Consider the following 13,323-nt stretch of genomic DNA (forward strand, 5'->3'; position numbering starts at 1 on the left):
TGAACGCGGTGCAAGGTAGTGATGATATTACTCTATGTATATTTATGACGTAGTTAAAACGATTAGAATAGCTTGAAGAGATGGCAAAAATAAGAAAGAATGATATAAGAAAGTGGGCAGAACACTTTGATCACAGTGTCGAGGGCCAAAGGAGCAGAATGTTTTTTGAGTAGGTAGGCACTACGCAAAATTTATCTTGGGAAGGCCACATCTATTTTATGTCTGCTATGTATGCTTATCAGGCCTTAGTACCCACATAAACGAAATAATAATTATGACTAAGTCATTCTCTCAGAATTTTATCATTCATACGAGACAATTTCATGTTTCGCTTCCAATAAATTCATAGATTAATTAGCAGATAGCTCTTACATAATATAGGTACACTGATATTGTTGTCTATATTCCTGCTGCTTCTGAAAACACCCTTAGGCTAATGTGTCAAGTTGCCTTTGTTCAACATAGTGTCCGACCTACCTCTATGAACGTACGCGCCAAATTTCTACACACATTAACGCGTAAGAGCTGCCCCTGTCAACCACTAATATATTAAACCCCCAGTCCCGGAAACTTGGGAATTGAGAAGCGTATGCCCTTTATGATCTACGGGAGAAATATTCTCAAAATTTTACACTGGAATATGAACTCTAATGAAAACCTTTTAAAGTGCATCTTACACTGACATTGTGAACACATAGGGGAAGTTTGGAAATGGCTAGTTAGATGGACATCAAAGACGCTAATTTCTTTGACAACTTCATGTAAGTACATCATCTTCATGTTCATGTGCTTTAGTTTGCGAAATTCAAATTTTGTTTAACATCGTAGGTACAAATATTTTATGCATATGACATATTTAGGGACTAAACGCTTTATGACGTTTGCACAAGTTTTAATTAAAATTTCAGAGTAAAGTTTCAAGCGTCAGTGTATTTTTAAAATAACAAATACCGGACTGCAGTTTGGTAGTTTAAGCCACGACAAATGAAATTTCAATAGACAAGAAATTTAGTCTCATTTAAAGTTTCGACGGGGCATTTTGGTAGCTAGTTAACGCGCCAGGGTTCTGAGATTTCGGCTCTTTGTATTTATTTTTATTTTGACAAATTGTTTATTACATTAAACAAAAAAGGGATCGTGCCCTAGTTAGAATGCGTGGTGAAGTAATGAAACATTTCTTGGGTACTACCTTCCTCTTGACGCCGAAAATTTACCGTTTGAAGAATGACCCCAATACCATCAAAATATTGGCAAACAAAGGCGCAAAATAAAGGATCCCGGTAGCCATCAACCGTCTGCTCCCGGCCAGACAAAACGCTTTGTCCGTTATTTTCATAAAAGGTTGACCCTTTGATTCTATGCCAGCTCTCGTCACGTACAGTAATCTAAATGCGGGAAAATATAGCTCTAAATATAGCTGGGTCATTGTTTTTTTTTAACTCCATATAAGCTCTATATTTACAAAACTTTACAAAATTGAGGCTTGTAACACGTTTATGAATAACGCCATTAGTTTTTCAAATATTTTTTTATTTTTCAACTGCAATCAAAATATTAATTCGAAACGTTCCTAATATTTATATTGTAAACTAGCTACTGCTAAAGTTTGAGTTTGGATTGCGCCTCCAGCAGCTTTAAAGGTAACTGTTCGGATTCAGATTACGATACGATAGATACGTAAGTAGTTGCAATCAGAATGTAACCTTTATTTGGACTCAACGTAAAAATCAACTGCATGAGTACTAAAATTATATTTCCGAGCTATGATGTCAGTCAATAATTTACTCACTCCTTTTACAAGATACACAACCTTATAGGTATATATATACAATACTATTAAGAATTATTTATAAATAGGTAGTCGAAATTCTTATGAACGATTGCCTTGATCTTTTCTTCTGGCACGGCAGCCTTTATGGCCATCTTGTGTATTGTCTTGCCAATGAGTGCGTAGGTGTAATATCGACGCCGTCTACTGGATGACACTTGAGCATTTAATGGCCCATTCTGAGCCAGAACTTGCCATTATATTCGCCTTCAGACCGCAATGAAATATTTATATCCGTTTGACTTTTTCTTTGAAATTCATATGACTTTGTTAACAATGAAAAGTGGTAGGAACATTATTTTTTTATTACATGTAGTTACCTACAAAGATCCGGTGTACTTAAAATACTTGTTTAAATATTAATTGATCATTTGATTATACTTACAGATAGATACCTGTGACCTTACCTGTGATGTTACCTGTGATAAATTCGAAGAAAAGCAATCTATTATACCGATCACAGTCAGGTCATTAAACTGGTTGCAAAAACCTTTTAATGTTATTAAAATTAGGACGGAAAAGTATTTCGCGATAATGTATAAATAATGGACCATTAGCGGGTATGCTATTTGGTATTCTAGAATCGATACGATATAAGTCTTTTAAGATTGAAAAGAAATTCCGACCAATAAATTGTAAGGTACCTAATACTTATTAAGGCGTGAAGACAAGCCAGAAGGAATCACATAAAGCCGTGAACAGAACTCATCCAGACAGTATTTAATTTTATCCTTCGATTTCCCAGTTACTCTTCTTCGCTTTCGCTTATCTGATTAAATCGGTTTTCAGTTAGTGTTTACGTTAAAGAGGGAATGGCGTTGAACAGAAAACTCTTAACATCAGGTTCAGCAATTGCTAGTGCCTTGCCGGCGCACTGCCACTTTAATAAGTGTTACTCAAGAAATGTTTGTACCATTTTAAAGCAAGCGCCTAAGGTATTGTCGCGCGGTTATCAATAAAGTGCACAGACGCAAGTAGAAACATTTATATCGATAAAGAACTGTGTAGTACTTTTAGTTTTTATTATTACTTTTCTGCTGATTTATATTATCAAGCAAAGACGATTAAAAGTTTAGAGAAGAGATTTTTGCGTGTATCTATAGAATAACTTTCTTTTTAGAAGTCTGTTAAAACTGTACTTATTTAAGTACTAAGTATGTATATGGATACCAGCTGATGTTATGGAGTGGAAGCTTATTTCTCTATGACGTTACCTGATTGATTTAAATATTTGAAATTGAATTTAATTAGTCAATTTCGTTCTCAGTCGTTGATGATTTCAATTGATCAGAATACATAATATATTACAATGCTCTCTTTAAGTAGTACTTAACTTACCAGAAAACTATAGTTTCACCATCGGCCCTATATTTTTGTCACGTGTATCTTAGATTGAAAACTCAACTACGGTTATAAAGATACTGATGAAGCCGCCTCGGGATATGTCCGGGTAGCAAAATACCCAACATCAAACCATTTACGGTCGCGCACTGCGCTCGAAGCTGTAAAATCTCTGGACTCATAAAAAACACATAAACTGATATGTCATAGATATCCTAGTTTGCACTGCAATTTTATTACGTTTTAGCGGAGTTAGCGGTAATACCATGTTTTATTTACAAGATTGGCGAAGAAAACATTTTTAAATGATGTCATCAAGGTAAGCATAGGTTGCAGTTAAACTAATACCCATCAAATTAAGAATTAATAACATTATCAGTATTTTAATATATATTAACGTTACTGCTGCAGCGTTGACCCGAGCGATGTCAATCTCAATCTCCTTGATGAAATTAATGACGAATTGAACGTTCAAATCGCGACAGCAATAAGGTAACGACAGCAACACACCTTACAAAGAAAATTGCCAGTGACATAAAATATCCCATTCCCCGTTGCTGTAACTCTTACCAGTAACATTGTAGCAGTGACGCAGCTGCAGTCGTCATCCGATTACTTTTTTACAATGTCAATTTGTGCATCCTATCCAGTGTAAGTCAGCTCTAAAAATACAATGCATCCAGACTTTTGTGTATCACCAATAAATTGTTTGATAAAACAATCATATCCATAACTCAGGAATAAACACAATAAATGCCCTTACCGGGATTCGAACCCGAGACCTCCTACTTTGAGTCACTACCACCTAGGCTAGGCTAGACCGTTAAATTTGTCTTTTTACACAGATAAAGAAAATAACATATTTTTTATCGTGTGAAAGTTAATGGAATGTTGACATTTTGAATTCTATGCGAAAAGATTTTAAGCCGCTTTTTCCTTCCTTTATTTTTTGTTTTGTTTCACGTTGTGTTGATGCTTGTTGATGTAAACTTCCCTATTAATTAGTTTCTGCGTCGTTTAGTCTGACGCTTCGTATTTAATTAAAGGAATTTCAATAACAAAATACAGTCACTTTAATACAAATGGTTTATTTCTCTCCTTTGCCAGTTTAACATTTAGGTAGACATAAATAATTTATTCACGATTATTCATATATAGAAGAAAAGTATAATTGTGCGATTCTGAATATAGAAATTACGTTCAAACAGTCTTATATGTACAAGCTTAGTGGAGAAAGATAAATTAATATAGTTTCAATAGTCTTAAACAATATTTTAAAACATTTCCTACTCATAGTTATTACGTTTTGTCTAACTAACAAAGTTAACGACTAGAATATCTGACATCACAATCCGTTTTTATGTAAAGTTAGAATAAATTTATTAAGTAACATAATAATTTTCTACGATTAAACAACTATTACAAAAAGTAAAAAATACAAAATGTCCTTCTATACATGAAATCTTATACAATACTGATACTTCAATTATATGTACAACGTTGTGAGTACAACAAATTCAGCAATTTAAGTACACAAATCAGACCTGAATCTAATGGTCCACAAATTTAAACTACAACAATTCTATCTATTCGAGCTACTACGTATATCTTTTTATCAACAGATTGCGCTTGGAATTAGGTCTTTCAACAGTCGCCTGCAAGTGAACTACATTCACCGCCCTGTCGAAAGTCACCCGCGGAAGTCATCGCGTTAACGTCACTTCAGTGTCACTAGAGCTTCTGGAGCTCTCTTTTATAACATCGAGCTCTCTATTTGAGAGAGATGAAGTGCGTGAAAACTTATTTGTAGCACTGTAATCACTCTTTTCATCAGACATTTCACGAGAAATGTTGTAGTCCCTATTCTCATCGGAATCATTGTCGACGACATCGTTTACTTCTACTTCCAACATGTGATCGTCTTCTTTTACACCGAATGTATTAAAGCTTCTATCGTGACTAACACTTCGTATCCTATCCAAATTTTGCTCCAGAGTCTGCATATCGTCATCAACTTCAGGAGAGTCATCAAACTTCCACTTGATGTTTGAGTTAAAGTGATCTATCCCTGGGTATACTCCTATACTGTTGCTCCTGTGCCCGAAGACCGGGCATTGTCGGAACTCTCACAATTCTGGGTGTCTGCCATTGCAAGTCTTGTTGAAATTTCCTTCATCTAAGCTTAAATTTGACCGCGACCTGCCACATTCCAGTTCTGGTGCTGGTCTAAAGAGACAAATGTCTGAATTCTTAAGTCTACATTGTCTTGAGCATGATTCGATTTGAAAAGCTGATCTATCAAACTGTCTGTAGTCTGTAGGCCCACAAACATCAAAATATCTTGGGTCATGTTTACACATACTACTTGAGCATCCTTTGAAAGATCCAGTGCACCGCAGAGGATCTCTATGGCATGCTTTTTGAATAGCATGCAGAGATGTAGATGATACCGTACGTTCTAGTATCTCGCCCCAATATTTTTCGCCTATTCCTTCGAACTCTCCCTTCGAATGTCGTCCATCGGATGTTATTGGGGAGCCGCAACAGCCCGTTGGTTTATCATAATTGCCGAAAGATTTTGATCTTCGGCAGCAAATCTGTGTTAAGAGAAGTTCATTTACCAATTGTATCAAGCACCAAATAGTTAGAAGATGGTTTTTTTTATCTTTCTGTTTAAGGGACAATATAGATATGTAATGGCTATGATAACTTTTGATAAATCTTTACCTACATATATTTATGTAGGTACGTATTTATTTAATAAGTAGTCTTAAGGGATGTACAATAAATAGTGATTTATTCAATTTAAAATGTACGTGCACGATATAACTTGCACTTATATAGCCACCCTTATAAGTATATCACCATTATGAATTAAAATAATGTTATTATGAGAGGGTGGAAAATGCTATCACATGTACTAGAACTTACATAATACTGGAGTAACTCGTTGCTGATTCTTCTGAAGTGACTATTTAAAAGCCAGTACAAAAAGGGATTCCAAAAGCTGTTGCTAAGAGCCAGCCAAGTCACAATAAAGTCTAGCGTCGGTGGTACCTGCGTTGAGAAAATTGCATAAAGAAATAAATATTTACTAAACAAGTTTAAATTTTCATGTCCTAGCCGCGGCATAAAAGCGTTGACTTAATAAAAGCTTCACTCTTTACGGCTTACATAGGTACACAAATTGATTTATGATTAGATTAGTCAAAGGTTGACATGGGAAAGGAAATTTGTGGCAGATTAAACTGAGGTTTATCTCCTGGGACATGTCCCAGCGACTAGATATACAGGTACAGCTCATACCTTGCAACCAGTACACGCTGCTACGACCTCTTGTATAGTTGCGGGAGTGACCATTACAATGAATCCTAAAGACATCGCGGCCATGGTTCGAGATGTGCTGACACTATGAGGTCTGGCTGGTGCTTGGATCTGCAATAAAAAAAACATTTAATGTACCGATCAGCCGTCACAGAAAATGACATGTCGGACGCCTCGGCCTGGGCACGGGCCGGTCTAGCGTAATTCATCCTTAATACTCACCTCACAAATTATGGCTAAGCTAGCCAAGGCTTAAAAACACTAAGTACCTAATACAACATGATTTTGTGGGGATAAGTCGTTACCCTAAGGTTATGTTTTTATTTTCTATTTTTAACGATTTGCTTTCAAACGTAAATACTGCTTATGTTAGGAAACCCTGCAAATAAATTTCCCGTATTTTATCAAGTCCTTCTTGTCCATTGACTTTAAGTAATACTGTAAAATGACAGTTAAAGCTAATACCCCTCTAGCGAAGTAACCTTTAATGGGATTTTGTACACGGAGAATAATTATCACTGTTTCTAAATCGTCTTGATGTTGGTATTTATAACGTTTATATAAGAGTACTGTTACAAACCCAAATGCGCATTACGAAAATACGAGTAAAATTTAGCTTCAAATTTCCTAAATTAACTAACATTGCCAACGAAATAGGGCACTCCAAAGAAAAGCAAAAAGGCAGGAAAAATGGAACAATAGAAAGTCGTATTCAGTTTATTGATGCAATTTGCCTTATGAAAAAATATTTATTTCTGCCCAAGAATTGGTTGCTCGTTTTCGCTACATAACTTACAAATATATTTATTGCTTCTAAAATGATATATACTGTAGATCCTATTGTTTCCGTATCGTACTCACATACATTATTTAATCCTCCCGTTTTCACAAAAGTAGAAAATAAATACATACTCGTAATGCCGTAGTAACTACGTATATTCACATGATTTTAAACATTGGATGTTTTAAAAAGCTCTCATATGCAATATGTAGTTGAAGGGAAGTTATCCACCGTTTTCATCATGTACTTAATCTACTTCTCACCTATGGTCATGTGAATATTTTACTCGCTCACCCAAACACAAAACTCACCCACACGTCCGTTTTCACTCCTCAGTATTATATTCGTCATAGATCTAGCCTAGTAAGTACTTACACTCACTCACACTCAACATAAGGTCAGTTGTTGTAGAGGACTCCGAAGAAAGTGATGTCAAGGAGGAGTTAACTTTTGTGGTGATTAATTTGTTGGCAAAGGGACTTTAACGTGACGTTGTAATCGTCAACTTATCTACGCCCCATTCAAACGGAGCGCCACAAATGTCTCTACCGTTCGGATTCAGATAGCACCAGTGTTCATCATCATCATCATCACCTCAGCCATAAGACGTCCACTGCTGAACATAGGCCTCTCCCTTATGGGACCAGTGTTACTGTTGCATTATTGTACCTTTTATTGTATCCCACACTAGCGTCTTATGAGCGTCGCCTATGGAAGATGGCGTCGCTGCGCAGTTGCGCGTTGCGTCGAGCAGCAGCCATAGAAAAGACTAGATGCCGACGCTTGTAAGACGCTAGTGTGGGGTTTCTCTAAATATCTTACCACTGTGACCGCATCATGGCTGTCTAGAGCGCTCTTCGTGCACGGCGGCGGGATCCCGTTGGGCCTCACCGGGTCCGGTACGCACTTGCTCCGGTTCTTGCTCACGTGGAACCCGGACCCGTAGCAGTACATCAGCGCCATGGTCGTCGGGAAATAGTAGGCGCAGCACGACAGGATTCTACAAGCAATGCATTTATTGTCTAATTATATACGTAAACACAAAACCATAGGGCCAGATGAGGAGTTATTTATTGAGTGGTCGCAAAAAATAACGTACTTGTTAACGCATTATTAGCTCACTCAGATTTAGCTTTTTGTCGCCCAACAAAGGTTAGGTTTTTGTGAAACGCATGATATCTATGCTATTTCTAAGATTTAACACACGAACTACTTTAGATATTTAGAAGTATAATTAAACAACTAGACTTATCGCAACACTTGTTGCGATAAGTCTTGTGTTAATAAAATAAAATAAATTCCTTCGAGTTCATAAAAATCTCTCTTTAAAATGTCAGTTCTATTCGAAATACAGACCGTTCAGGAGACTATAGTCCGTTTTTTTTAGCATTAGAAAGAACTTCGCAGAAGTAAGCTTGTGGTTCCAAATCCGGCACTTTTAGCGGTAATAATTTGAAGTAAATTATATGTATTGACTATGCTACATTAGATAATTCAATAATTATTAACAATTAAAGAGCCTGATAAAAACTGCACGCTTGCTTCTTCTAATGCTAAAAAAACGGACTATAGGTTAAAATCATAAAAAAAAAGTAAAAAGTGAAATCGATAATGTACCTGAACGCTACTCTACTGTGAAAAACATCACAAGCCATAAGCCCTGTGGAGTTGAAATAGTACCCGGAGCGAGGTAGCACCATACTAGCGAAGAGTGATACGGACAGGATCCACGTAATGCTTATCACTAACACGCAACCCTGAAAAAAAAAGATAGTTTTAGGTTCGACGCCAGATGTCGCTGCAAACCTTCAGATATCTAGTCACCGTTAACCCTTTGTGTCAGAAATTTTTATTAATTATAAAATTTTTAGTAATAAAAGCGTAGTGTATGGCTTATGATGACTAAAATAAGGGAAAAAGAAATTTTGACAATTTTGAAGGGGATGTATGGGATGTATGTAAATAGGTGGTTGGTATACCGGGTGTGGCCTGTAACACGAGCAAATAATTAAAACATAGATTGTACTCCTCAAACGGTGACACTTTTGTTCAACAACTTTTAAAAATTATGAAGTATTCCCCTCCCTATTTTTCATACAAAATAAATATTATATCAATGGACGCCATCGCCACGCCATATCATTGTGATTGACGTTGCTTGTCAAGCCTTAAACATAACCAAATTCGCAATACATTGCGTCTTTGAATAACCTTTTAAGTGTATTAAAAATCAAACTACAAGTTATTTTCAAAAGTCGCTGAACAAATGTTAGTGAGTATGAGGAGTACAGCCTACAGTTTAATTTTTTGCTCATATTACAGGCCACACCCGGTAGATGACCACCAGGACGAAAAGAGTTAAGCAAAGGCCTGCTTCCTGTTCTATCTTGTTTATGTCATTACAAACATACATTACAAGCGGTCGACTCAAATAAAATACGACTGGCTTTTAAAAGTTTTCAAATGTCGGTAAATTTCTCCGTAGATTTGTTTCAAAGTCCACAAGTTATGAATGTGTTTAGACGAACACAAAGTAAAGAAAACTTTACAAAACCTAAGCCAGCTTGAACTCACAATGCAAAGAGCCAGATAACTTTGTGGTGGAAATATCTAGTAAAATAAGAAAGGTGTTTAGATGCCAAAGCCTTGTTTGAGATGGGTGATTTACACGGAAAATGTGTTGGTATATTTTAGAACAACATAATGCTATTTAGGTAACAAACGCGGCGTTGTCCAAAATAATGAGCAAGTTTTAGTATTTTCATTTTAAGCCCAGAGTTTTAAAAGAATATCACATAGCTTAATGAGGCTTAAACCGTTACTGAAATATTTAGAGCAATTATTGAAAGCAGTTACTGAATTAAAGTTAATTGCAATCGGGTAACTTTTGTTGCTGGATACTCACATATACAATTTTAATAGCTCATTTTAATATAGATTTTGTCTGAAAGTAGGTACAACAAATCTTAAAATTATCTTTATCTGGATGACAACAATAGAATGTCTGATGGTGAAAATAATAAATAATTGGGTCTCACGTCTCACCTTTACTTGCACTACTCGTGATTCCAAAGAAGTTACAACTACCCCTAGGTTGTAATTGCCCTGATCTTACTTAATGCTTATAGGCCAAACTGTATATTATTTCATCAAAATGAAACAGGAACCAACTTACCTTTTTACTTGAATGTTTTTGGTAAGTATTTGGATGAAGCAGAAAGAGATATCTGTCGATAGCCATACAGACTAATATGACAGCACTCTGTTGGCTTACTGCTCCCCTCAATAAGGCCTGTGAACATTCAAATGGATCAATTTATATAATCATTGTTCATATTAATTAAACCAGCACACGTATTATAGTCGCGCATTTAATAATATGATGTTAGCGTTCGATTTTTAAATAACATCTTAACCCTTAATTCATAAACGTTTACTAAAGTTGACAAGCCGTTAATAATCGTTTGTCCCTTTCCATCATGAATCATGACAATAAGATATATGTTTAAGATCTTGTCGTATACGATGTACAATAAGCGCGACCGTATCCGTCATACGTCATAATCATAATATGAAAATGCTGGCCATTATATATTATTAAGAAGAATATGATAATTAGGTTTGTCAATGTCACTGTCTATCATAACTTGAAGAAAAATACAATAAAATTAATTTCATAGTTTGTTATTGAGTTGCGCTAGTTGCTCTTTATCCTCAATTCATTAAACTTTGAAAAGTGAGAAACCCTGAGGCCTTTAAAAGACAGAGGAGAGCGGCGGGAGTTGTAAGTTAAAATATAATTAGCTGAAAGTACGTTTTGTATACGTAGCTAAAAGATTTTATACTGTGTGTGGAAAGTCCAGACAAAAAACCTTTAGGTATTCAGTCAGCCGTTCGTAAGAAATCACCTAGGATGTAGTACCTTTTTAAACATATTTCATTCACTTTTGCTTAAAGATTTTTCCAATAACTTTCGTAAACATATTCCACTACGATGTTTGAGTACCTACACGTAAATATTCTGATACGCTTGGCTGTCACCGAAAGAGTGCGAACTTGTAACCTGTAATTTCTGTTTACCTTACCCATGCTTGTTGGAATTATTACGGACAGTGATTAAACGTTAATAAGATAAAATGTCATACAAAAAAGTATACAAAATACAATCATTTTCAGCCTACTCTCGTCCACTGCTGGACATAGGCCTCTCCTATTGCACGCCATTGAGCACGATTTGCGGCAACTCTGATCCAGCTCTTGCCAGCCGCCTTGCGAAGGTCATCGCTCCATCTAGTCTGAGGGCGTCCTACGCTACGTTTGCCGGTGCGCGGTTTCCACTCGAGAACTCGTCTACCCCAACGGCTATAGGTTCTAAATACAATCTAGTGTTAGCTAAAACATACATATTTTTATGCCGAAACCTGCCGTAACTAAAACCGAAACATCGGTCGGATACTAAACTGTCACGTAAGCAATGACATCATTAGAATAGCATGTTAAAGCCCCGAAAGTACAATAAAACGGAATCGCTCGTCAGTGGGTCGACAGGAAGGCATAAGTTGGTCGCTGGAGTTTGAGCGAGTTTGTGCTCGGTCACCGTGTACCATTACACGATAGCACAAGCCCAGTGATGTGACATTCCTGAGAATATAATATATCTCAAATGAGAGTATTCTCCTCTTTGCATGTTTTCTCGTAATAAAAAAAATACAAACTTCGAATAACTTAATATTTTGTCAAAAGTTGGATTGATAGCAAATAAAAGAATATCAAACTAGTAGCAAAAGATAAGTTTATTCTTCGTACAGTCACCTGCAATCATATGTTACACTACGAAGGCCGCAATTATATCGGACGCGCACTTATGTATGGCTCTACAAATAAGATCATGTCAGATATTTTTGCGGCCTTCGTATTGTAACATATTATTGCAGGTGACTATACCTAAGTATTTTAAGTTTCTCTGCCCTTAGTTAGTCGTAGAGATACGTGTAATGTCCTCTGAGTCCGATTTTTTGAGTTTGTGAGTGCGATGAAGATTGAAGGGTTATTGTATTGTAGGCACGCTAATGTTCCTCCTGTAGGCTTAACACAGGAGCGCCGTGACAGTACCTCGTCCGGAGATAGTAGTCTACACATCCCTCTCTAATTAACACAGTATAAAAAAACGAGTAAGTACCTAGTCTATATCGTTAGTGAGATACTTACGAGGCGCTCCTGTGCTAATCCCGCACATCACAACACTAGTTAGACGATAGCGCAGCCCGCCATCACAAGTTTTACCAACTTTATTGTTCGCGGATCAGCGCCTACACCCCTAATAATTACTCTTCAAAAACTTGAAATGCTTTCGCATCTTCAAAAGCTTTAAAGATAAATTGCTTAAAGTTTGAAATTTATATTTATTATATTCCGATACTTTCAAGTTTGAGTATCAAAGTGTAATAATCGATTTTATCACAAGTATCTACCCCACAAACACGCCCTTAATAAGTCTGCAGATAAAGTTTGTACATAATAAGCAGAAAATGTAAGAAAAAAGTCACGGTACTGAATACTGTCCTTAGTATCCGATTACCGTTTAACTTTGCCTCTTCATTTGAAAACTTTTTTTTCTGTTTCAAAGTAGCAACTTTACTCATTTTCTCTTCGTCTCTTGTTTAAATAAAGTTTTAGCAGGGACACCGTAGCCTCTACTTTGTTTTAAATGGATTAAGTAACTCTCTTAAAATTTGATGGAAAATTATTTTTCCTATTTCAACACTTACCCTTTTTCGATTTGATTTCTCAGTTCAACCAAATCCACAAGATAAGAATCCATAATAATAGCGGGGGAACCTTTTCTAAATTGAGTTCATACCTGTATTTGACAGAAAATCTCGCCGTAGGGCCAACACTTGTAAAGCGCTGGAAGTAGGGCCACGGGAGCTACCAAGATTCCCGTGAACAAGTCGTTAAGAGCCAAGGATGTCAGCAAATACCTCGGCTGGAAAAATATCGTAATTTAAGACGTGATAATTTCATTAAAGACTTAAATTAGACTGCACAA

General features: G+C 36.3%; 1 protein-coding gene across 1 annotated transcript in view; it reads right to left on the minus strand.

Annotated features, from left to right (window-relative positions):
• Nucleotides 1-5,143: 5,143 nt before the first annotated feature.
• Nucleotides 5,144-13,323, minus strand: part of LOC134667873 (trace amine-associated receptor 8b) — a 58,796-nt gene continuing 50,616 nt past the window's right edge. Inside the window, exons 3-9 of the mRNA XM_063525267.1 lie at nt 13,135-13,260; nt 10,450-10,566; nt 8,892-9,031; nt 8,097-8,274; nt 6,476-6,604; nt 6,101-6,226; nt 5,144-5,766 (exon numbers count right to left, since the gene is read on the minus strand). Of these exons, the coding sequence (XP_063381337.1) occupies nt 5,296-5,766; nt 6,101-6,226; nt 6,476-6,604; nt 8,097-8,274; nt 8,892-9,031; nt 10,450-10,566; nt 13,135-13,260 (1,287 nt within the window). The 3' untranslated portion in view covers nt 5,144-5,295. The remainder of the gene's footprint in view (nt 5,767-6,100; nt 6,227-6,475; nt 6,605-8,096; nt 8,275-8,891; nt 9,032-10,449; nt 10,567-13,134; nt 13,261-13,323) is intronic.

This window comes from Cydia fagiglandana, chromosome 10 (genome assembly GCF_963556715.1).
Source record: "Cydia fagiglandana chromosome 10, ilCydFagi1.1, whole genome shotgun sequence".
Taxonomy (NCBI): Eukaryota; Metazoa; Arthropoda; class Insecta; order Lepidoptera; family Tortricidae; genus Cydia; species Cydia fagiglandana.